The 26864-nt window shown below is 37.6% G+C and overlaps 1 protein-coding gene across 7 annotated transcripts in view; it reads right to left on the bottom strand.

Moving 5' to 3' along the window:
* The window catches only part of LOC114648604 (MFS-type transporter SLC18B1-like), a 150749-nt gene that overhangs the window by 49984 nt on the left and 73901 nt on the right, over positions 1 to 26864 (bottom strand). The window contains exons 12-14 of one of the 7 annotated variants that reach the window (XR_007934323.1): positions 26752 to 26845; positions 22361 to 22407; positions 19223 to 20258 (exon numbers count right to left, since the gene is read on the bottom strand). The exons of 1 other annotated variant lie outside the window; for it this stretch is intronic. Coding sequence is in view for 4 of the 6 variants with exons in the window: in XM_028797731.2 (XP_028653564.1) it covers positions 20195 to 20258; positions 22361 to 22407; positions 26752 to 26845 (205 nt within the window). In the remaining 2 variants the exon portion in view is untranslated. Of the gene's footprint in view, positions 1 to 7446; positions 7659 to 17510; positions 20259 to 22360; positions 22408 to 26751; positions 26846 to 26864 lie in introns of those variants that run through there. 5 more of the 7 variants (XM_028797731.2, XM_051924111.1, XM_051924110.1 and 2 more) reach the window with 5 other exon arrangements.

Consider the following 26864-nt stretch of genomic DNA (forward strand, 5'->3'; position numbering starts at 1 on the left):
ACTGAAACACAGTATTTGATAATACCTGTATTGTATTTAGAGGGGACCAAGATAAAACAGAAAACAACCCTGAACCCAAAATATTTGTCAACACTATTTATTCTATAAAATATTTTATCCTAGTGATAGAAATCACCCCCTGTCCAGAAACTAGAACTGGTAAGACACACCCAAAATAGTAATTATAATGTTTTAAACTGCCAAAAATACAACTTATGAAAACTGTAAATACTCATTATACAAAGGATTCATTTATTCAGATTTGTATGATGCACACATTGATTTTGACTGGCAAGTCTTGTGCCTTTATAAATAGGCAGCATTTTTCTATTACCCATGCAAAAAAAGTAGAAGAAGAACAGTAAGACGTGAAAAACAGCCCTGGGGACTCGGCAACAATAAAACTAAGTCAAAAATCTATCAAATGCATTTAACCCACTTTCTTAATTCATGACAAACTGCCCCCATGCAGCTTTCACACCAAGTCCGAGTTTTATTGCCTATATTAAGGCAAATAAACAATATCTTACTTCAATAAAAAGTACTCCCCAATTCATGTTTTATTAATTAGTAAAGCCTGCTGATATGGTAGATTCTAGCCGACATATGCAAAGTAAAACCATGTATGAAAAATCCACAAAAGTATATAAAAACCAGAACTTATTCACCATTCAACGCACATGAGAAGAACAAAATCAGCTCCACTGATGCTTCAACAGAACTAGAAAATCACAGCATATAACTTCAGTCTCTTCTTGTGTAAAACAGCCTCAGTCGTAAGTATACACAAATATCAGGGTAGTGGGAGTCAAGTAAGAAAGTAAGTAAATGCTTTACTGCCATTACAACACCAGCCACATGGAATTTGATTTGGTGAAGCTCAAGCAAATAAAAACATTCTGTATAAAAAAAAAATCAATTCAAATGGTACTTCAAAGAACACATAGGACAAACAAGAAAAAATGTAGCTATAATAAAAACTGTAAAATAATCATTGTGAAATTAAATTTGGTAGGTTGCTGCCAGGATGTACCACTCGACCCTAAAACAAAGAAAAAAAAACAAGTCTCCTTCATTGTGTCAGGAAGATGTCTTCGTATGAAGCTGCTACATGTGGTCTCCTGCTGTACTATTCTATTATGTGAATTTCCCCTTGGGATTAATAAAGTATCTATCTATTCATTGTGCTTTGCAGTGTCCAGCAGAGGGCTCCCTTTTTCCCATATTTGTGACAGAAATTACAGTATCCAATACCTCCATCCATCCATTATCCAACCCGCTATATCCCAACTACAGGGTCACGGGGGTCTGCTGGAGCCAATCCCAGCCAACACAGGGTTCAAGGCAGGAAACAAACCCCAGGCAAGGCGCAGCCCACCACAGGGCACGCACACACACACACACACACACACACACACACACCAAGCACACACTAGGGACAATTTAGAATCGCCAATGCACCTACCCTGCATGTCTTTGGACTGTGGGAGGAAACCGGAGTACCCGGAGGAAACCCACGCAGACATGGGGAGAACATGCAAATTCCACGCAGGGAGGACTGGGAAGCGAACCCGGGTCTCCTAACTGCGTGGCAGCAGCACTACCCACTGAGTATTCAATACACAAAAATAAAATTACATTAACAATATTAAATGATAATTTTAAACATTTTAAAATACTGAAACTAGGGCTGGGCAATTTTTCAATTCATTTGTTTAATTTGAATTAATGTTTTAAAGTGATATATAAAAACAAAAAACAAGTTTTTTTTTTTTTGCCATATCACCCAGCCCTAAACTATAATCAAGTTCACCATTGGCATTCCCAACTTGCAGATCAAAATCTGCCCACCTTCCTCTCAATCAAAGATGTGTACTAAACACACAAGTGACACAGCTGACTGAGCTAAAAAGCATGCAGTCAGGAACACTGCTACCTTTGGGGCAGTGCCATTAATGCACTCTAACAGGCTTGCACATTAAACCTAGTACAACAGATACAGTAAAAAGGATGGTTGAGACCAGCTATGTTATATGGGTTGGAGATGGTGGCACTGACTAAAAAACAGGAGACAGAGCTGGAGGTAGCAGAGTTAAAGATGCTAAGATTTGCATTGGGTGTGAAGAGGATGGATAGGATTAGAAATGAGTACATTAGAGGGTCAGCTCAAGTTGGACAGTTGGGAGACAAAGTCAGAGAGGCCAGACTGCACTGGTTTGGACATGTGCAGAGGAGAGATGCTGGGTATATTGGGAGAAGGATGCTAAGGATAGAGCTTCCAGGCAAGAGAAAAAGAGGAAGGCTTAAGAGAAGGTTTATGGATAAGGTGAGAGAGGACATGCAGGTGATGGGTGTAACAGAAGTAATTTTTTACCATTCAAATCTAGCGAAAAAAGAGTCAAGTAAAGGGAATGAAGTTGCATTATGCATTTGTAAATCTTGCCATAATGGCAAAAAAATAACTCTGTGGTAAACAGTGAGAGGCAACGTCCCTCATTGTTTTGCTGAGCCAGCAGGATGATAAATTAGATTAGAAAAACTTTATTATCCCAAGAGGAAATTCACATGCATACAGCAGCCGAAACATAAAAACAAGGATACAGACTCACAAGACAAATAATACAGCCAATCAATTAATCGATATGTAAACAAAAATAAATGTTTATTGTTCCAATATTTCAAAATAAACTTAATGAGTGACCTGGAGGAAATGCCTGATAGAAGTGGGCAGAAAAGACCCCCAGAGGCTCTTCTTAGCACACCATGGTGGAATGAGCCTGTACTCCAAGAGACTGGTTGGAGGGAATGGAGGGGATTTTTCATGATGGCATCCAGTTTTGCCACCATTCTCTTTTCCACAAAAGCTTCCATTGTGCCCAGGTTTAGCCTTGTGATGGAGCAGGCTTTCCTGATAAGTTCATTCAGGCATTGTGCTTCTTTTGAGCTGAAGTTGCTCCCCAGGAGACTGCAGTGAAAAATTCCACAATGGCTTCTATGGGCTGATAGAACATTTCCAGTAGTTTGCTGCACACATCAATAGACTCGAGTCTTCTTAGCAAGTACAGTCTGGTCTGGCCCTTCTTATACAAAGCTACTGTGTTCTCAGAACAGTCCAGTTTGTTGTTTATGTGAATCCTCAGGTATTCCACATCTCATGAATGGTGACTGGTCTCAGATGCTGTTTGGCACATCGGACCTCCACTGCCAGCTCTTTTGTCTTTCTGATGTTGAGTTGCAAGTTGTTGTTCCTGCAACACAAGACAAAGTCCTCCATAACCTGTACTGTACCTGTACTGTAGAGTACTGCCTGTACTCTAACTTGTCTCCATTATTAATGTAACCTATGATGGACGAGTCATCTGAAAATATCTGCAGATGGCAAACGCTGGTATTGTGCTGGAAGTCTGTTGTGTAGAGAGTGAACAGGAAGGGAGACAGGAGAGTTCCCTAAGGTGCTTCTTTATTACACACCACCACTTCTGACACACAGTCCCTCAGCCTCACAGACTGCTGTCTTTTGGCCGGGTAGTCCATGATCCAGGAGACTGTGGGGGCATCACGATGCAAAGCCTTGAGCTTTTCCCCAAGTTGATGAGGCAGAATGGTGTTAAAGGCACTTCAAAAATCACTGACTGTGATGCCGGCTTTGTCCAAGAGGGAGTAGGTTTTGGGTAGCATGTAGATCAGAGGGCCTCCACACCTGTATGTGTCTGATAGGCAAACTGCAGAGGATCCAGATGTTCAGAAACCAGGGGTCATGGCTATTTAAGGACCAGCCTCTCACAGGTCTTCATGATGTATGAAGTAAGAGCAACTGGTCTTAAGTCCTTGAAATAACTGGAATGACCTTTATTTGATACTGGGAACACACCTTCTACAAATTCAGGAAAAGTGAGAACAGGTTCTAAAGGACCCCAAAGAGCCGGCTGGCACATCTTCTCAACATCCTGGGGATGATTCCTTCTGGCTCTGAAGCCTTGTTTATGTAGAGTTTTCCTAGCTCTCTCTCCTCAATTATTCAGCAGAGACACAAAGTCCAGAAAGTGGAGGGGGGCTGGAGACCACCGGTGTGATGTCATTGTAGAGGAAGGTTGTGCAGGGTGCAGATAGCAGTTGGTATTCTAGAACTTCCTCAGCTTGCTCAAAGAGGCCAGCAGTGTTGGAAAGGAGCATACTGACAAGAATGAGAATGAGGAAAACCTATGGATGAACTGGTTCAGTTCATTAGTTCTGCTCTTGTTCCCATCCTCTGTAAGTTTAACAGTCTTCTTGTAGCCAATGATAGTATTCATCCCATTCCACACTTCCTTCATGTTGTTTTGTTGTAGCATGTGCTCAAGTTTGCCTCTATAGCTTGCAGGCTTTCTGCTTTTGGAGCTGCTTCTTCAGTTCTGACTGCACCTGCTTTATTTCATCTTTATATCCAGACCTGAAGGTTCTCTTCTTCCTACTCCATAGGACTTTCAAGTCTTTTGTGATCCATGATTTCTGGTTTGGAGACTATGTTATCTGCACAGAACTCGATGTACGCAGTGATACAGTGGCAGGGTCTGTTTATGTCCTGGCCATGTGACTCACAAAGCATTTCTCAGTCAGTGTTTTCAAAGGCAGCCTTCAGAGTCCCCTTTTCTAAATGAATAATACACACAAAAATATGACAAAATTTCATGACAGTCACGTTTTATAGTGACCCTCCTGTTTCAGATGTTATCTGTTTAACAGATATATTCTTCTACTAATGTCAATTTAAATGTTTGTTAAAGTATTGGCATGTGCTCAGCTTCAGTTGCCATGTTTTGTAAATGCATTCTCGATTAGCAGTGACCTCCATCATCTGCATGTCTATTAAAAGAGGGGCTCTGCAAGTTGCACAATGTATTACTTCTGAACTCTGAAGGGCTCTTAGTGGCTCAGAAAATGGACAGCTTTTAAACAAATTACAGTTTGATTAGTATTTGTCTGAAGGGTGACTTCCGAATACACAAGTGCTCTATGTATTTAATAGGGCCTGACTGGTTTTCTTTTCTTTTATTAGAGAACTGACAAACTCTTATATACATTTATTCTCAAATCCACTGTACTTGAATACTTTACAGTGTGATATGTAAAGTTGGATGGTTATATTCAATGTATCTAATAATTGTTAACAACTCAATTTTAATGACAGGAGACAGTCTGACAACCCAAGCATGGTGCCAATGTGTCCCCCACTTGCAAAGATTTGGGGAACAAAAAATGAGAAATGAAGAACATTTTCGAATATGAAAGTCAGTTAACTTACCAATGAAATACACCAAAGCCATACTGTACTTTAGAAAACCTAACCAGCATAGTTAAATTTCTGGTTTACAGTAGTATACAAATAAAGCACTTCCAATAAACATTAATGCAACACAGAAAAACATAAAATGTCAAACTGTAAATTTGAAAATATAAATAATTAACTCCATTCATCCATCTATATACTGAACCTGCAAAATTGAATTTCAGCTTCAATGGAAACTGCAGCACAACCCAGCAGCATTGGGCACACGGTGGGAGTCGGTCCAACATTAGCAACGAAACAAAATAACAAAAAGCAAAATGCTGCTTTTATCACTGAATATGTATGTTCACTCTATATCAGATGATGGACCTTCAACAATATTAAATTTAATATCAAATATAAATAACAAATGTCAAAACCTTGTCTTATGAGGTGATTCTTCTTTTTGTAAGTTACATACATGCACAGCTAACCTTTTTCTTCTATGCATTCTTCACAGCATTAAACTCTATTAATTGACAATTAAAAAATAACTGAGTTCAACATTCAAGTTTAGAAACTGTATTTTAAAGACAATGATGATTTTAGTTTACTAAATTAAACAGACAGTACTCTAATCCATCCATAGATAGATAGATAGATAGATAGATAGATAGATAGATAGATAGATAGATACTTTATTATTCCCAAGGGGAAAGTCACAAATAATTATTATATTATTATAATTATATTTTATATATATATTATTATAATTATTGTTATAATCTAGCAATAATATGAATAATAACTGTCAGGCTACTATTACTATTTATTTAATAAACCTGTGTCACACACTGCCACATTATTCAATGGGATGCCTGCATTTTAAATACTTTGATAAATATTTTTATTTATCAAAAACCAGGACATTGCAATAGCATTCTACTCAATCAAACATGTCATAACAACATAACAGATGGAACCATTAACTTTTAAATGAATACAAAGGTGAGAAAAAAAGACAAACCAAGTTTCAATTTTCTGTTACCAAGTGTCCACAAGTTGCCATGCAAGTGTCAGAACAAAGTACGAATTAACTAATGATAAGGGCACTTAGTACACGGACCTTGTACACCCAGCTACGTTAAGTAAGCCATATCAAGTTCACCAAAAACCACAGCAGATACTATGTCGGCTTATTGTTGCGTTCAACTATTAATGTTTCGCATTATCAAGTTCACCAAAAACCACAGCAGATACTATGTCGGCTTATTCTTGCATTCAATTATTAATGTTTCGCATTATCAAGTTCACCAAAAACCACAGCAGATACTATGTCGGCTTATTCTTGCGTTCAACTATTAATGTTACACCGTCTTTCAAATTCAAGTTAAATGCCTAGTTTCTTTACTTTATTATAAATCGCGATGCTTCTGCATATAGTACGTCTTTTTACGTAAACCAGTCCACGCAGTGCTTTTTAATTTTACTAAAGGATCATACACGCCTTGACGTTTTAATGTTAAAATGCTAACAAGCGTAAAACAAATTCCGAACATCTTTCAAACAAACAAACAATCTGTTCGCAAACTGAATCCACATACTGTACTGAAACAAAGCGCCGCGCCAGGAGGGTACTATCTTGTGACAAACCTTACGAAACCTATTCTACAGTGCACGGGCTGCTCGACTGGTGGCAGCGTGTCGTTTTACTCCTCTGTCTCTCTGACAACAGGAACAGCGGACTGTTTGACATCTCCGTGAACATCACGTCACTCCACTAAAACTGATGAATTGTAAGCTATTGCGATACAGATCATAATAGAAACGTTCTTTTTCAATAACACAAACTCGCCGCATGAAAAAGTATGGAGAGAGCGTAAAGAAATCAAGTACTATACACGGTGGTCCAGATCTAATTATGCAACTGTTCGGCTGACAACCGTCTCCCCGCCATTTTGGAATGCAAGGCAGGTGCTGCCATCTATCGGCAACAAAAAGAATTTAAGTGAAATCTCTATGTGCAGGGCAAGTGCTGTGAATTCTCTATGAAATAAACTTAAGTTATAGCGTAATGAAAATTGCATAATTATATCTGGACCACCCTATACAGTCGATCAAAGAACAGTTCACAAGGTTATGTAACCAGACGCAGCCGAAACATCTCCTTCGATCGATTATATAAATTAAAACGTAATCACCGCTGAACCGGTGGCGTCACCAGCTCTGGAAAATAAAGAGCTAACAGGACTGACCCGCACGACTGTCTGAACGGCTCTCGGCTTCTATTTCGTTGTCTTCCATGTCGGTCTGAATAGTTCACTCAGTTAAATGCAGCTTTAACAGCCAGAACACGGCAAACCGAGCTATGCCGTGAAACCCTACAGCGAAGGACGATCCGTAATGACGTAACGAAGGCGGGGCCAAACATATTTCAATTATTAAGAAAATGTGACAAGAAGCAGCTGAAACTAGAAAAAGTGCCTTTCCATGTAAATTCGAAAAAGAGACATTACAGTTCTCCTTCCATATTCGAATGACACACTAACTTTACCTCGGAGAATTTGTTTTTTAAAGCAATTACGTTACCAACTGACTTTACTGTCAAAGTTGTATAATATAAGGCAGACTGCTGAGCAGCGAGTTAGACTTTCGGTCAAGTTCCTCCTTTCATCCATACGTGAACCTAAATCTTTCACATTCAGTGGTGCATGGACATATAATAATATATACACCGTACTTTACGTTTACGCGAACTTTCAACTGTCGTTTTAGGAGATATGTGAGGTCTCTGTGGGGTTGGCACCGTACAAAAGAAATTCAAGATTGCTCAGCTAATTCAGGTCGCGATGTGTTCTCTGATTTGCTCCGCTGGGCGCTGTCGCCTCGAAGTGCAAGCACGTGAAATTTCTCATGAGGGAAAAGCGTATTTCCCGTCTCCAGCAAGACATGTGATCGCTAGGATAGCAAGAATTGTGTTTGTGTTACACGTCGGCCACCTATGAACAATTAAAAAAAAATGGAAGTATCTCCTTTCTGATTCTGAAACGGACATATTGCGCATAATCTATAATACTTTATACTTATAAATGGAAGTAAACTGTATGTCCTATGGAAGGTTAATAGTGCAAAATCTGATATTCCTGCTTCACTGGAGAGGCCGAAGATGCAAAGCCCAAAGCACATTCCGTTTTTTCCAAACATCGCCACTGTTTCGAGTTTACTAATTCATGAAGCAAGCGCATGTGATCGAGATTGTGACCGGAGATTTGAAAGTGATATTCTGTATGCCATGAATCTATTTCCTGTTTAGAAGTTTGTTTATTGTTTCATTTACAATGTTTACTTTCCACTTTTCTTTTTTAGAACTATTCATATGAGGAATATGCTTGAAACCAATCAGAAACATTTAATGTATATTATTATATTGTGCCCCGCAGTAAGCAGACCAGGGTTCGTGGCCCATTTACTCCCTGCATGGAGTTTGCATGTTCTCCTTGTGTTTACATGCAGGGTTTCCTCCAAGTGAGGGGACATTTTGGTGAGGTGAATTAGTGATGTAAAATAGCCCAGGGTTTGTTCCAGTCTTGCACCCTATGCTAGCTGGGACAGACTCCAGCCCCCTTACCCACCTCCTGTAACAAGTTCTAACAGCAGCTGTTATTGGTCATACAGTTTAAAATAGTATGACAATTTATCTCTATTGAAATAAGAGCCATAAATAAACATAAGTTTCATCAAGAAATTTGCTAAAACATTATTGTATAATTAGTTTTCCTATATGTCTAGCATTTACTACTTGAACAGTTTTCTAGATTTAATTGTGATATTCAAGTTCTCAGTTGTGAACATTAACATGAAAATATAATTAACAAGGATTTTCTTGTTCATTTGTGTGATAGTACAGTAACATTTTTATAAACTATAAACCATATCATGTGAAACACAGAAAATAATAAATTGACCTGATATAATTCAATGTTCGCTTTTTGTCATTAATATTACCATACACATTAATGAAAATAGCAAAAAAAACAATTTATTGTCCACTTCTCCAGAGGTGCCCACTCATTAAAAATACATTCAAGCTGTAGCTTTAAACTACTTTGCATTAAATATCCATTTTACCCGTGTTTTAATTTTAAGTGGCCTATTCATGTATTTACTGTGTCATCCTCTTGCACAAAAATGTAATATTTCATGTACAAAAACCTTAATATAGTCACTTATATTTGATTAAACCTTTTTTTTTTTACTTGAAGTCTTCATATTTCTTTTCCCTACTATTATGGTGTTTGAGGTTCGATATTTTTTCTAATGAGATCTGATGTACTTGTTACGCCACTGGACAAAATCAGGGTTATTGTGGAGAACAACAACGTCCTTGTTAAAAATCTTACCAGCAGTTGCAGGGCAGTGTGGAGAGAGGTTGGAATATAAAAAAGGAGAGACTGCTGGTGTGTATTTGGGCTTTGTTCAGATATCTGAGGGTTTAGAATCTATTATCATGGTAACTACTTGATAATTGAACAGGGCATGGAATTACAAACACATAAAAGGCAACAGAGGAAACAAAGAAGAACAAAGACATCCACAAAGGAAATATTAAATGAAGGAAAAGCAAAAATATGCTTAAAAAGACAACACAAGAAATGCAGTTAAGCTGAAAGTCAAGAAAGAAGACATGACACTTTGGTGAAACAGTAGACTCAACTGCGTTTATCTGCTGTTCCTGACTACAGCTGTGGTAAGCTGAGGATGAACACAGCATCTTCATGCACATGCTAGGGACCAGCAGTAAAACATGGTTTAGTTTTGGTAGTCAAATCTAGCTCTTGTTTGATTTTCTTTGCTTTGCTTAAATTATTAAAGGAATGTGTTAGCCAACAAATTATTGAGAGGTGCATTTCAGGATTGACTAATTGGTCACAATTAAGGATTAGCATAAGACCAGCAGGTAGTGGAAAAGAGGCAGAGGTTGTTGCCTGGACATTTGGTAACTTGTAGTTTTGGTGCCTATTATCTAGAAGGGAGAGCTTGAAGACGTTTTAATTTTTTTATTGTTATTTTTTATGCAGTTGACATACTAATTGTTTTTCTTCTTTTTAGCTTGTCGGCTGCTGCTTTTATGCTATTACTGTTATATTCTTTGCCTCAGCTTTTCAATATTGATTTGTGTTCAACCAGAAGGGTGCTGGTCCAATTCCCGTATATGCCAGAAGTGAGTCTAGTCTACTCCATTGGGCCCTCGAGTAAGGCCCTTAACCTGCAATTGCTCCATCCTGGGTATGACGTTACCCTGCATCCAGCCCTGCAAGCTGGTCCTCCAACTTACAGAGAAAACACCGTAAAAAACCTCACACTGTTTCAATGTGGTGCTGAGGTGTCACCCGCTACACTCGGCTCCCAATCCAGGTGGTTCGTCGTGTGGTAGGTGTGACAACACACTATCAGCACATGCTCCCTACCTCTCCATGTGTTCATTACTTGATATTTTTAGTGCCAGTAATATTATATTTTAATCCTGTATTATTAACGTAATGCCAGATTGTGCTAAGGGGAATCAGTAATATTAGTTACTTTATTTTATTTTCCACATATGGGTGTCTTCATTTTGATGCACAGCTCTTGTTTACGATTGGCTGTTGTTCAGATTTTACAGCAATATGCATTCTGTTTGGCACATTAAAACAAACAGATTAGAAATTAACCTGAATGGTTACTTGAGGAACCAGTAGTTTAGAACCCCACCATAAAGACAGAGTCAAACAGTCTGAATTCTTTGTTTATCAAAAAAGGTTTCATTAAAGTAGCAGATTTTATTGATCAGACTAGCAATCAATAGAAATCTGCTTCAACTGTGGCTCATGAGTGAGCAATTTAACCAGTCCATTTTCGGGGGTGAGTTGTTAATAAACCAAAAGAAATTTTATTAAACATGGGCGCAGATCCCCTGTGTGAAGACTTTTTTCTGGTGATTTAATGAAAGAGAAGCAACCTCTAGAAAGTGAGTTGTTAATTAAACCAAATGTCAAATATCTAAAATTAGTCACACAAATTGGTATTTCAGTCCAAAGTTTAGGGAAGAAAGAACTGTACAAGTAGTTTTTAAAACATGATAAATTTATTCATTTAAAGGATGTGTCAGATACCCCCTGGAGGAACATTTTGGACTTGCATGACACAGTTGCTCAGGCATGGAGAACTTTGTATAAACCTCCAGGATAAAAAAAAGACTGGGGGGACTTGTAACAGAGGATTTTACGTGTGGCAGATTGCTACCGATTATTTTTAAAAAATGATTTACTGACCAATGTCCCTTTTGTCATGAAAAAGAAACAATTTATCAATTCCTTCTGTAATGTATCATGCTAACCCACAATTTTAAATTTCCTACTTTATTGTTTGAGAAGCTACAAATTTTGTATTCTCATGACCTTATTTTTAGAGTTTCTTTCTCTAGGAAAATAATAAAAGAAAGGTTACCTGGAAAATTTTTGGTGGATCAAGCTAAGATGACCATTTTAAAAACAAAAAGAAATATGGATAAAAATGACTAACAACAGCTGCTTTAATAATGTTTAAGGTGCTCATTCATTGCATATTAAAAGTTGAATTTACATGCGTGGGTTTCCTCTGGCTTCCTCCCACAGTCCAAACACATGCAGGTTAGGTGCATTGGCGATTCTAAATTGTCCCTAGTGTGTGCTTGGTGTGTGGGTGTGTGCCCTGCGGTGGGTTGGTGCCCTGCCCAGGGTTTGTTTCCTGCCTTGCGCCCTGTGTTGGCTGGGATTGGCTCCAGCAGACCCCCGTGACCCTGTAGTTAGGATATAGCGGGTTGGATAATGGATGGATGGATAAACAAATTAATGAAACAGAAATATTTTGGAAGATTTGGGGTATAAATGATGCTCATGCACTACAGAAAATACATTTCTAGTAGTGAAATGTGACGAAAGCTGAACTGCTTAGTAGAAACAGTCCGAGTTGTAACAGAAGATGCTAACTCCCCACAGTATGCATTCCTAAATGCAGTGTTTCTATTAATCGAGATGTCATTCATTTATAAAAACTAATTTCATTATGTAAACCTATGTAATTTCAGCTGTGATTTTTTATAAAGAGACGTGTTAATAGTGTTTAACATTCTTGTCTCATAAATACACAAATAAATCATTATCATCAGTGTACATTAGCCCCATACAGTACTGAAGAAATTAATGTATAGCTTGCTCACAACATGAAATGCTTTAAATTTTCTTTGAAGGGACCAAGAATATTTTACTGTGCACACCATCATTTAATAAAATCTGACAAATAGATTGTTTAGTGATAACTGATTACTTATTCATATGAAATGTTTTTTAACCTTTTTACGTATACTGACACAGTACACAATAACTAAACACTAAAGTGTTTTAAAACATCGGTTAATCAATAAGTCAACAAATTATTTTATCTTACATAACATATCAGAGTTAGCACTAATGTGGATTGGTCTGAATAAAAGGCTACAGCTGGAATATAAGTTTGAAATTCTGTACATTTTTAAAGTTCAGTACGTGTGTCTTTCCAATGAACATGTTCTGTCCAAAGGTTTGCATTGCCTTGTTTTACAGGAATGGCATGGTTTATATTTCATTTGAAAATGCAAGAGTTATAAAGAGTGGCCAATGACTTTGAGATGGGCAGCAAAAAAATATACTTTGCAGAGAGTGGACATGGCTAAATCAAGTTTGTTGGTTTCAAACGCTCTTAAATATTGCTAGAAACAAACAGCAAACACAAAAGATCAATCTTACTATACTTTTCATATTTTTCCACTTAAGTTTTTTCATTATCTATTAAGACACCTTTAAAACAACTGTAACTTTGCACTTCCTTTAGCTTTATTCCACAGGTGGATTTTGGGGAGAGGCCAGATAAGCCATAAAAAAACTGTAATTTATAAAGTCACAACTGTATTGCTAAATGTTTACATCATATCCCAAGTCAAATGATGTAAACTGTTCATAAAGTTACAATATAAATTTATTTACAATAACAAATATAAAATTAGGAAAAAGTACATACATACTACAGTATTAATGATATTTAAAAGACAGAAAACTTCGCTTTTGTTTTAGTTTGTTTACGTAAGTGTAATTGTGGCAAAATAAGCACTTTATTTTTATTCATGAATTGTGTCGACTGTTTTAATAGTTGGGAGAGTATTTAATTTTTTGTTTACTTCACCAAAGAGGCAGATATCTCTGTTTGTTTTTTAAACATTTTATCACAGTGGTGTGTGTGACTAATGGAGATTTGCTCTGAACACTATGCTGCTGTTCGGACAGGCAGAAGCAATATGCACGTGATCGCTGCAGTTTCAATATCTTTACTACCTGGGGATCTGTTTGACAATAGCAGCGGCTATCAGACATGTAAAAGAGGAAACTACTATATAAAACTACTATACAAATAAACACTAAATGTATCTGAAATCGAAGTTGTACAGAACGTTTCTCTGCTTCAGACCCATGGCCCAAACCTAATCTTAACGTGGGTGTTTGCATTTTTGGGATAGTGCACAATGTGAGAGTGTCAATGTGAATTTCCAGTATAAAAGCAAATAAATTCTTAATTCTAGGTCATGTCATCTTCTAATCCACCTAACCCAGATAAGGGTCACAGGGGAACACAAGGAAAGAACAAGCCCTAAACAGGGCACCAGTCCATTGCAGTTAAGTCTAAGTTATGAGAAATATTTTAATTAAACATAGAAGAAGCAAAATCAAAATAACTTGAATTAAATGAGTGGCAGTGATTCTGACGCTGTAATTAATGAAGGAGTATACTAAAGGAATGGGTTATAACAAGAAATTAGTGCCACTATCCAGACAATGAAACTGATTTTTTACACTAAAGCCACACTAAAGTTAACCAAACATCAGCACAGACACACAACCAGACAATAAACTCATTAAATATATTGAACACCAGAGAGGAAGCTGTAGGCATATTAAAATATGTATAAGTCAAATATTGTAATTATTTTATATTATAGTATTTGATTATTACTCACTTAAAACCAGAAAAGAACATCACCAGGCAGAAAAAAATGTATGTAAAATATAAGCAGTATAAACACTATGGTGGGTGCAGGATATGCACCTATGAAGCAAAGCAGTGAGAGACAAAAATGATTATGCACTGCTGTGGAGCATCCTCAGCACATGTTCAGTATTACTTGTTTATTATTGTCTGTGCCAGCATCATGGTAAATACATCTGGTACTTGTGATTTAGTCTGATTTTGCTTGGTGCTTCCTTTGTAGCTAATATGGAGACTAGTGCAAGTTCTGTTCTTGCCACTACTTAGCTGCATTCTGTTTCCAATCACCATCAGTATGAGGGTCTTCTGTAATAGTAGATTGGGAGTTTTGTCTGTAATTAAATTTGCCGGAGACGGTTTTTGTAATTTCTAATGTTCATACTATAATTTTCGAAAAACAATCCCCCCTGTCCCTGTGATTAAAAGTAATGACTTGGCACATATGCATAAGTCATCCCTTATATAATACTGAGTTACCTCCAGGTGCCCTTCAATTGGGAAACAATGCCTGTTTAATTCTTATTATTAATTCTTTTATAAACATTCATTTTAAATATACTGTAGAAGCATATTTTGTCTCATTAAAAATCATTAATACAAGGAGCTAGCAGTCTGATAGGGCTGGCACAGCTTCCGAGGACTGTTCAGAATGACAGGGCTGCTCTGTTATAAGGGTAAGCAGCATGAAAAAGAGACATTTGACTACGGAAGAATGGATTTAATTATCATATTTACTAATTATTAATATATTAACATTAGTTGTGGCCTTATAAACGTTTGAGAGGGAAAAAAAAAACTTATTTGAGATTTATTTTAGTGAATAGCATATCCATTGGAATGCCAGGCCCTCCTTGCCATCCCTTAAACTCTGCCCTTGATCCCTGTACTTTCTGCCCCAAGATCCTGCACTTCTTTGAAACAGGTGCATCGCACTGTTGGCTTCTTTTCCATTAAGTGGAAGCAGCACACATATTTACTTGATGGCGTTTTTACAATTTGTGTAGTCTTCCTCATGGGTGGATGAAAAAAAATAAGAAAATCAAGATGCAGTATAATGTCTTGTGAACAGTTCATTCCAGATATTAATTTTGTGTCGTTTTTTTCATTTTTTTATTTTACTTTTTTAAACTGATGCAACTTGTAAGGGGGGCAGCACGGTGGCGCAGTGGGTAGCGCTGCTGCCTCGCAGTTGGGTGACCTGGGTTCGCTTCCCGGGTCCTCCCTGCGTGGAGTTTGCATGTTCTCCCCGTGTCTGCGTGGGTTTCCTCCGGGCGCTCCGGTTTCCTCCCACAGTCCAAAGACATGCAGGTTAGGTGGATTGGCGATTCTAAATTGGCCCTAGTGTGTGCTTGGTGTGTGGGTGTGTTTGTGTGTGTCCTGCGGTGGGTTGGCACCCTGCCCAGGATTGTTTCCTGCCTTGTGCCCTGTGTTGGCTGGGATTGGCTCCGGCAGACCCCCGTGACCCTGTGTTCGGATTTAGTGGGTTGGATAATGGATGGATGGATGGATGGAACTTGTAAGGGAGCAAATGTTACCCAAATTTTCATACCTCTTTGCTGGTGTCTGCTGCATGGCTTCAACTGGGAAAAGTCCTAAATGCCAAGTTTGGTGAACTTGTGAGTTGTGGTTTGGGTGTTGATGATATCATCTTTAAAAACATTAAAAACTCAGAGCTGAGCTGAATAGTTAGAATTCACGCAAAGCATAATCCAGCCTAAAGACTAAGGACTGCAAGTTGTCCACAAATCATTCCATTTATTCTTAAATTATAGTGTCCACAGACACTTGAACATGAAAACAATATGGAGGAAGTATTGTTTCCATGAAAACAATACTTTTTCCATATATGAAACTTGGAGAAAATAAAAATAATTGTATAAAAATACTGCAAGTCAAAGTGATGCTCTCATTTCATATTTACCCTTTATTTCCACAAAATCAGAATGGCTGTTGCTCACCACCCTGATCAATAAAGCAGCCAGTGCTTGCTAAGGATGGCCTCAAATTAATCACCCTGCAAAATCTCATGTGGGAATCCCTAATTCAGGAGTCTCAAAATGGCAAAATCCAAACTTTATTCCCAGACAGAAATGCAAATCCTGTAAGTGCCTCATGGCATGTAACTGCAGCTGAGATGGCCTCCGTCTCTTTCTCTTGCACAGTGAGGCTTGCCCTGTCTTTCTCTCTACTTTGATGCATGAATGCTGCTTCCAGTTTTTGTTTTTGTGCTCCCTCATGTACCACCCAAAATTCCAAAAAAGAAATAGCCACTCCAATTCAAATCAGGGAGGATGTTCCCCTCATTAACATCCCTCCAGGTTTCCCCATCATATCCAATACCTATTGAAGACTCCTCATAAGACTACATAGTCAAAATCATACTGTTTTGAATATTTAATCCACCGTCCCTGAAAACAGCAGAACACTCCAAAAAACAGCATTTGCACAAAGTTTTACTCTGCAACTCAGTATCACAGTGTAGTGAATTTTTCAACCATTAGTAAGGGACCCAGCCAGGGAATTAGGAGGCTTCCCGTATCTGCCAAGTACAGTCCTATTGAGAAAATCTAGAGGTGGAAAAGGAGAGAGACAGAGCCTACTTGGTTGAGAAGCCTGCTTTACTTCCAAAGAGACCTATGTTTTGTTGCTTCCCAGAGTAGTCACAGAACTAATTAATCCAAGCATCTGTTTTGTGACACACGTTTTATTCAAATCCATCTGTTTAATGGTTATTTATATATCAACTTCACTCTCTTCCAAATTGCAGGTTAACTGACTCACTCATGGATGTGGAGGGGCTTTATAGTGAGGAGTGAACTTAAAGCCTTGTAGTTTTCAGTCCAACATTGTAGTGACTAGTCCACATTACCCATAATTGACATTGTTTACCTACCTGATTTCAAATTTGGCCATTTATCCCATTGGTCACAAGAAGCCAGAGCAGATTTTGGCACAATATGCACACAAACAAAGGCTCAGATGCTCTAATTGTGAAGCAGATTAAACATTCCAAGGGACCAGGTTTTTTTTTTTTGTTAGTTCCAAATAGGATTATTACTACAATAATTTACTAAAAAAATGTATTTAAAACTTATGCCAGGCATTAGATAGGAAAAATCACTTTATATCAACAGTGAAAATACAAACGATTAGAAATCAAGAAACAAAAAAATGCATTTCATATGGAATGGGTCTCCATTTATATTCACAATATACACGGGCTAATCTTTAAAAGATTAAATAATGTTACACATTGAACTAAGTGCATTACTCTCAATAGAAATTATAACTGAGGCAGACCCTATACTTCCACTTAGTACTTCGCTTTTATTTTATATTTTGTAAACTCTGTCATTAATTTCCTACTAAAATTGTGCTTTGAGATTTGGAGATAAATAATTAAGAAACTGAATAAACAGCAAAAAGTGAAAGTGCATAAGATGAGGCAAAAAAAAAAAAAGCCAAATATACAGTATGTGTAGCAGGTCCATAAATGTGAATTGTGTGGCTGTAAGGATCTGTGGTGTCCTCTCATACATGTATAAAAGGCCACTTGGCCCATATGTGTTTTAACTAGTGCTTGACCACATTGTCTGCCAAGTCCGGACGCATTTCTGAGGATACAGCAGCTTCTAGCAGAGCCACCTTATTTCCACTATCTGCTTGGAAAGACATGAGGAAAGTAATGTGGCAGTGCGCTCCTCCCATACTGCATAATCTCTTGACTTCTAAATATGTGAATTCTTTGCATTACAGGATTTTATTATTTAAAATGGTACTTTGTGTCCAGGTTATGGGCAATTGTACTGCTCACAGTGCATGCCACACCAGCCTCCTGCTGAGCTGCACTTTCCAGAAACCTCTTGTGAAGCTTCAAGTTAATCTTTTTGCCACATCACAGTGGGGTTTGGAGGTCCGAGACGATAGGGGATGGAACTGGGATGGAGCTGTGATGGGCATACAGCGGATCTGTTACAATACAAACAGATCAAATAAGGTTTCATTGACTCATACATCAGGCTCAGTTTAAGAGTAGCTTCGCCTTTGGGTTACACAGAACTGTCAAACTAGCATGTAATTTCTGGACCTGCTACATATCTGCAGCACTCTTACTTAACACTACTATATTAAAATGTTCTAATATGGTGTACACTGAAAAGAGAACCTTTGCTTCAGAAATTTCAAATGTAAACATTTTTTAGTATAAAACTTTAGTTAAAAGACTGATATTTTCCATTATCCTTTACATAAATAATTAATTTTCAATTACAAAGATAAATGCACCAGGATATTGTCTAGTTTTCATTAAGCTGACTTGTATAAACAATAAGGCACTACATAAGAATAATATGTCTCATAAGTAAACAGCAAAGTTTAGTTTTGGTGTTGTAACAACAAAGTTATTGTGCATCTGTATATAAGTAGAAACATCCAATAGCTTCTCCGAATGCTGAGAGATGATGGTCAGATGATGGTTGTGACTCTCGGATAAGAGGATGACTTGGGAGCTCAGTTCACATTAGGAACTGTGAGCTACTCTGAGGTACCATGATGCTAATTTGTGAGATTATGAACATACACATGACAGGATTTGAATGCGGATTATTGATCACACATGACAAAACATCTTTTACACAGCTGCCTGTTGTGGTCACCAGCCCATGGCATTTATGTGCTTCTTATTATAAGTAATGAGAAGTATGTTATGGACATCCTCGGACATGACTACATGTTGAGTGTTCACCAAGCTTGAAGGAAGAAATCTGAAAGCATACAAAGCTCCTCCTGCACTGAACAGTATATGGTCTTGGAAAGCCTAATGGTAACAAATAATAACTGCTATATTTCTGTTCCAAAAATGCATAAATGATATGACAAGAAAACTACCTTCTTGAGTCAGTCATGGAACTAGGAATGGCATTTGTCCATTTTAGTAATTAAATGTTTTCTTTCCAGCTATGTAGTACTAGGGTGCTGTACCGTGTTAGCCATTATGAATGTAGAGAAAAGCCAAGCAAAATGACACCTTTTATTGATTACATCTTGCCTGAAGAAGGGGCCTGAGTTGCCTCGAAAGCTTGCATATTGTAATCTTTCCAGCTATGAAAAGTTAAGATAGCAGCTGATGTTGTAAGAAAATGATTTACATTAAAAAATACATTCAATAAACATGTCAGCACTAGATAAGTCATTCATTGTGCATTCTTAAGCAGAATGCAGGATGAGCTCAATGTCACATTTTAAATTTAAGCAACATTGCCTAAAATAAATATAATTCTTGAGTAGTACCATCCCTATAAATATACAGTAAATACATATATTAAAAATGCCTATTTACATTATTATTATTATTATTATGGAGCACTCTAGTAAAATCCTGCAGCTCTCCTATATTTAAAAACAGTTAGTAATGCTCTCCATTGCATTATTTACAGTATATTCAGTCTTCCACAGGAAATACTGATCCTTAGACTACGTGCATGCAGGTTTTGCATTGTCTTGATCAAATCAGATAGCTTTTTAGAATATTACAGTCAAAGTTGTTTGCTAGTTTTTTGTTTGTCCTTTCAGCTACATTTATATAATACTTTGAAATGTTATTTAGTTGGTTTGTGCTATATTGACAGCTTTTTAAATTCTGTTTTCCACATCATTTCAGACAGCATGATTTTTACCAGGTTCATTCTTTTTAACATTTTACATATAGTATGGACCTACTACACACAGATATTTCTTTGTCCTTATTTGACAATCTTTTTCATTCTTACTTGGTTCAGAAACGCAATCACATTAAAATAAACTGAAAACTAATTAAATTACCTAATTGTAACTATAATATCACAATTGTTATAAAAATTAAATGTGATTGGAAAGTAAAGGTGCTCTTTCTTCATTTTCTTCAACACTTGTAGTGGCAGGTCTACTTTAAAAAGAAAGAAAAAAAAACATACAGTGAATAGCAGTTTTGGGAATTGGTAATTTACCAGGACATACTAATGATGCTGATATGAAGATGCACCTCAACACATTATCCCTCAGTCAGCTCCTCCACACTTCTTTCCTGTCTGATATTAAATTGTCTTTGTGCAACTTATTCCAGCATTTTATAATGGCCACCCATTAATAGACTGTTTACATCATATAAGCCCATTAGAAAGTTGAATTCTTCTAACACCAGCCCTCTTACTGTTGCGAAACCCCGTAACTGAACTCTTGATAATGTCAGTCATTTCTGTGGCTTCAACTCCCCAGAATTCTCTTACAGCTTTTTTATTGGAGTTTTTTTTTTGTCTTAAAGTTAAAAATCCACAAGGAAGTTTTGAACTGTAACAACTACGCCTTCAGTTAATTTCATCGGTGGCTGCTATTTACTAAGATGGTACTGCCTCTAGAACACTGTATTGCCTAAACTGGTAGCATTGAGAGAGTATCGATTCTTTTCTGAACTATCATTTTGTCTATCACTTCTATTTTTACTTGTAGTTTTAAATTGCATCTATAACTGATTTGAAAAGATCATGTTCATTAGACTTATAACAATATACTGTAAATCACACAATTTAACAATAGGTATTTGTGTTTTATTGGTCTGATTAATTTGTACATACTGTATAATGTCTTTATTCTCTGTACATGCTGGTGATACAAAATACAAAATAAAACTTAATACTAGAATTAGCAGAGCCTACAAAAAAACTCATAGATCCGGCCAACCTTAAATCCCATCACACTTCTCCGTCAGCGTCTTTTGTCCTGTAAATGTGCCGATAAAGACAAGCAGCAAGCAGCCTGCTATTCCATCCCCCCAACACCACAGAATGTGCACAAACTTCTCCCAGCTCATGCCTTGATAGATCTGGGAGTAAAGTGCTGGAGTTTTAGAGTGGAAATAATAGATCGTTATTTGGAACAAATGCATTTCATGTGTGTTCTGTTTCTACAATAATCTATGTAAACACATTGTTAAATCAGAAACTTTTTTCATACTGTATGTTAGTAGTAAATGACAAAATGTTGGCATAAACTATATAATGTGTGAAACCTGAAGTCCAAAGACCAAATAAACACTTTCACAAAAGGTTCAAGGATGATACAACAGCTTCCGTGGCATAGCGGGAAGATTTACTGACTTGTAATCAACAGTCCCCAGTTTGATCCCGACTGACTCCTATGTTTGCCATTTTCAGTAGTGAGCTGCTCTTACTGTTAATATTATACAGCACACACATACATTTAGTTTGCATCTGTAACAGACAGTGTACATTTATAGGACTTGTAAAAGATACCGTTTTTTTTTTTCAGTTTTATTCTCTTAGTCACGATCACGAAACATACTACCGTCCTAGGGATCTGACGCTGTTAGTTTTTATTTGAAACTGGGAGTAACTGTAGATGTGAGTGGTGTTTTGAGGCAATGGAACTGGACATTCTCTGATCTGGAGGGATAAAAGCTGACACACAAACACTGGTGAATCTGCCTTCTTCGTATCTCACCGTCACTTGATTTTTTTATTCAGTTTTATTAAGTGTTCCTGCTCACGCTGAATTAGTATGCACCTTATGGTCTATGAAAGACAGAGACATAGGTATATATGATATTTGGAATTATTCATTTTATGACCTGTATAGTACATTTCAGAAAACATTGTGGCACAAATGCAACATTATTCATATTATTCATATTCATTCGCATAACATTTTGCGGTTGTAATCAGTGACCGCATGTTTTTTTTTTTCTTGATCTTGCCAGTCTCCACGTTGCTGTATGGTGTTGTTTCTTTTGTACTCCAGGACATGCAGAGGAAAGAATAATACAGAGAGGTCAGTTCAGCGCTATATGCAATCATCAAATTCAAATGTTAACAATTCACACACACACAAGGACCGTCCTTCCTACATTTACGTGTACCTGTTGCAACGTGGGCCGGAACTACGAGTTTCTTTGTAGGCTCTGGTAATTCTAGTGTTAAAACCATTTTCAAAGATTAAAAATTGGAAAAACTGAAACAAACATGCACATACCTCCTGAAGCAAGGCTCTACAAAGTAGTAGATTCCTAAAAAAAGCACCTAAAAGAAGACCACAATTCAAGTTAATAAATGTTATATGTGTGTGATGTACAATGAGTAGCTGGATAAACAACCTTGAATGTATGTGGATTCACCTGAACCACTGAGCTATCAAAGGAGGACTATTCGAAAATGAAGCAGGGTCACACTATACAGCTCGACACAATTTCTAGTCAGAGAGCATGTCAGATTTAACAGGTGCAGGTGCTCAGACTCACTGCCTCAGAGCATGTCAAATTATACCGATTTGCCAGAAATCTCACGCACTTTGGTCTCAAAAAATTCTAAAAAAAAACCAAATACCAGGTGTACCTATGTTATCCAGGAGACACCCTGAAAAATGATTTTGATATAAGATCACTTTCCAAGATGCAGCCAATTCTGTGAAGGGAGAGGGGTGTCAAACTTTGACAACCCCTTTATTTTTTCATCAGTTTCACAAGACCATATCTCGAGAACTAAACTACCTAGCAGGCTCAAATTTTGCATACTGGTACCTTCATAGGTTTAGTACATAAACGAAATCAAAATGTTTGGTCCAAATGACACCACTCAATAAAGACTTCAAAAATGGAAAAACAATGTTTTGCATCTTTGGCTTTGCTATATTTAAGCTTTCAGAAAGCATACATGTAACTGACACAGCCTGTTGACATTTTTAGATACCTACACTGGACTTTTCAAAAGGTTATAAACACACAAGAGACTGCACCAGGGTTTGACCAGCGCTACTCTCAAATGTGAAAAAAACACTTGGGTCTAATTTTCAGACCAGCGTAATGAACTGTGGGAATGTTCACACATTTTTAAAATGATTTTTTCCTGTATCCTACATGGTTCATTGTTTCTCAAAAAAACAAGTCTTACTTTTTTATATCAATCTTTCATTTTGATCTTCCAATCTAAACAGTGGTTAAATTCACCATCTGTCAGTCATAATAATTATTAATAAAATCGACACAACCCTCCACCCCCTAGCTAAAAGTATTGATCTTACCTCAAAAAAATGTGCAGGATGTCTCCTGACTAAGGTGGGTGGACCATTGGTTGATTTGACATGGAATGGCCCTAATTTTCCGTTACCTGGTGGGTAATTAGCTTGATTTTTGTCACAGCGAGTAACACAGTACTATGAATGAATCGCTTGGAGTGTCACCCTATGCAAGTTAAATTCATGGTTGCCCACTGTAAACGTCCTAAACTTGCTGTGAGTTTCTAATTATTTAAATAAATGTTACAGCTGAAAATCATTAGAAAAATTGTGTAGCTTGACACCAGCTTTACACAATTGCCTCACGACTTTTCATCATGGTTTTAACTCTCCTATTACACTGTAATGCATGGATGTTGAACCCTGGTCCAGGAGGGCTGCAGATTTTCATTCTAACACTCTTCTTCATTAGTTTTTTTGCTTCTAATTAACTTATTTTGCTGTAGTTTTACATAACTTCACGCAGGCCCCTTAGTTGTTACTTTTTCCTTAATGAGCAGCCAAACAATAAAGAGACACAAAATGAGCCACCACATGACCAGCTCACCTGTGCCATCGCACAATATCTGAAAATAAAGAAAGGGGAGGTTGATCTCTTCGGTCACCAAAACATTTTGATGGTATTCTTAGAAAAAACAGAAAAATCAACAGTTTTTGGACATGTCTGCTGTGGCAGAATGAGAGCAGCAACAAGCCATGGAATTAAATAACGGGTTTAATTAACAGCAAGAATCGACTTCTCATTAAGAGATTGGTTGCAGCTTGAAATCCCAGTTTAGCTAGTTATCTGTTGGCTTGTTTCACATCTCATTTCTGTTTGGCTGCCATTTAATGAAGAAAAGCATACATTCAGAGGACTGAATCCTTAAAACAAGGCTATTAAAATGAAAGGAAAAGAAGTTAATTAGCAGTGAAAATGGGTCACTGATTAGGAAGTGGGTTAGAATGAAAACCTGCAGCCACTGCGGCACTCCAGGCATGGAGTTCGACACCCCTGCGTAAAGTATCACGAGATTAACTGTTTTTGGTGATCAATCAACATGATTTTTTGTAGATACTCTAGGGAGTAAATAAGTGCTTATCAAGCATAGATTTCACTTGCACTTGGATTATGCTTTTTCTCTTTTGAACAAACAGACTTTTGCTGTGGCTCCAAAGCTTGACAAGCATCTCCTGTGTTTATACAGTCCAAACACTTGCTTTCCTCTTGCTCTTCCCTGCTTTTGGCCATAATGCACTGCATGTTTGGTTGAACACTCATTGGCTATCAACACTTGCACATGTAAAAACCCACACCCACAACTTGCAACTTCCTACTATAAAACCAACCCAGTTTGATTTTGTGGCAGCAAGATGAACAGCACTAAGATGGAGTCACTGGGGGTGTTATATTAGAAAGCTGACTGCCATGGGGGTTTTCTTCGATTTGCTGTTACTTTCTTAAGATTATTTTCTTCAGTGTGACACTGCCTTGTAATGTTATTCAGAAACATGAATCAATAAAAGAGTTTTTTCTGTAGACAGACAGAATTACAAGCAGATTACATTTTAATATGTATAACATTGTGTTATTACTATATTTCAATAGTCAATACTTTTAAATTGATGTGGATTATACTGTACATTCAAATTGTTCACTAAGAGACTAGAAAAAACAAATACAGTGCACTGTAATTTAACCTCTTATGTCCAAAGGGGCTTTTGGCATTATTGCACCTAAATTACATATCCGAAAATGAACAGCTATTATTCTGCTTATGTAATAAAGGAGTTGGAAATGGCTGAAAAGTAGTGAGGACAACACTCCAAATTTTCAAAATGTCTGACTGACATTTTTGCCAGGTAGGGATAAAGGGGCCTGAATTGGATGCAACACTTGCTGCTTACACTCAGCCATCTCTCCTGCCTGCAGTTCTGGCAGCACTGCAGCAATTTTAACTGTGTGCTACATCTGTTTTTGAACTGCAGTGCGGATGTTATCAGGGGACAAAGCTCATCGATTGCGTTTTATTGCTTAGTGGCGCGCCAGCACCCATTGCTTCATGGCGGTCTCCATTCCTCCAAACCACTCGATCGTTGATCATGTGTTATTTCCTCATGCTGCTTGATGCTTCATGGAATACCCCAACACCCGGATTGTCAACTAAGCTAAGCTTCACAAAGGATACACTGACAAGATTATGTAGATTATAAAGATAAACTGCTCAATTTATATTTACATTTTATGCACTAAAAGCGTATTTTTCTGAGATCAAATTGTTCACCTGCAGTATCGTATGCGGATCAACTTGTGGTTCAAAAAATTATAAATTTGATGTCTTCATCTTCAAATGTGATATTAATTTTGTAGGTGTGTGGGGCATAGAAAAGGCAGGAAACAGCCCAAGACAGGGACCCCAGAGCTAGTCACAGACAACACATACCCCAAAACCAGTGCTGCTCAGCCACTTTTGGGTTGAAGGTAGCCGACACAGTGAGCACATGAGACTTGTTCACAGTATAATCCCCTCCCCTATTTCCACCAAAGGGATCGACAAAGCGGTGAGAGATTTTTTTTTATCCTGCTTATAATCACACTCACTTTAACCTCCCCAAAGGCAACTCTTGATTTTATTTCCCGTTTGTAATTGCGCTCATTTCTTCATGTAGGTCCGTCAGTGGTCTTTACTAGGTAAAACTGAATCTCATGGCTATAAAGCTTGTGAAACAGTTGACCTACACCATTCATACAGGGGCCAATGTAGAATGTCCAACCAACCTAAACTGCACATGTTTGGCATGCAGAGGGAAAACTGGCAAACTCTCAAAAACTCCATTTAGTTAAACCAAATTACTGGTGTCACTATTTTTACAGCGATACACAATGTTTTGGAGGGGGGGGGGGGGGGGGGGGGGGGGGTTGGTGTCAGGGTTGGGTTATTGGGAGGGTTAAATTGGGAGGATATTTATATTTCAGTAGCTGAAACAGCTTTGTTTTTCTCATGTGCTCATGATTCAGCGACGCGACTGGCGTGATACAGAGACATTTGATCGGAGGGGGTGTCTTCATGTGAGTCTTTGATAGGCGAAAGTACTGCCTAACAGTACTCACAGTTATGCTAAGAAACACTGTCTATACTCTTGTGCTGAAACTGAAAGAGCACTGCTCAGAAAACTAACATAGGGAGAATGTGCAGCAGACAGCGTCTGATTCTTCAGATTCCATAAAACAAGTATTCTGTAACTTTTCCAGGACTACCCAAAGAAGACAACGACATTTCCCTAGTACAAATTTAAGGTCAACCAAACAAATTCCATACACTCTTGCAATGCAGTGTGAATAAGATGACTTGAACAAATCTTGGTACACTTACCGATATAAAAATAAGACCTCCTTGAGCAGCTGCAGCCCACTCAAAACTGAACTTTTCAACCAGAAATCCTCCAACAGTTGGGCCAAAGAAAGTCCTATGTCAAAATAATAATG

The sequence above is a fragment of the Erpetoichthys calabaricus genome, chromosome 3 (genome assembly GCF_900747795.2).
Source record: "Erpetoichthys calabaricus chromosome 3, fErpCal1.3, whole genome shotgun sequence".
NCBI classification, from domain to species: Eukaryota; Metazoa; Chordata; class Cladistia; order Polypteriformes; family Polypteridae; genus Erpetoichthys; species Erpetoichthys calabaricus.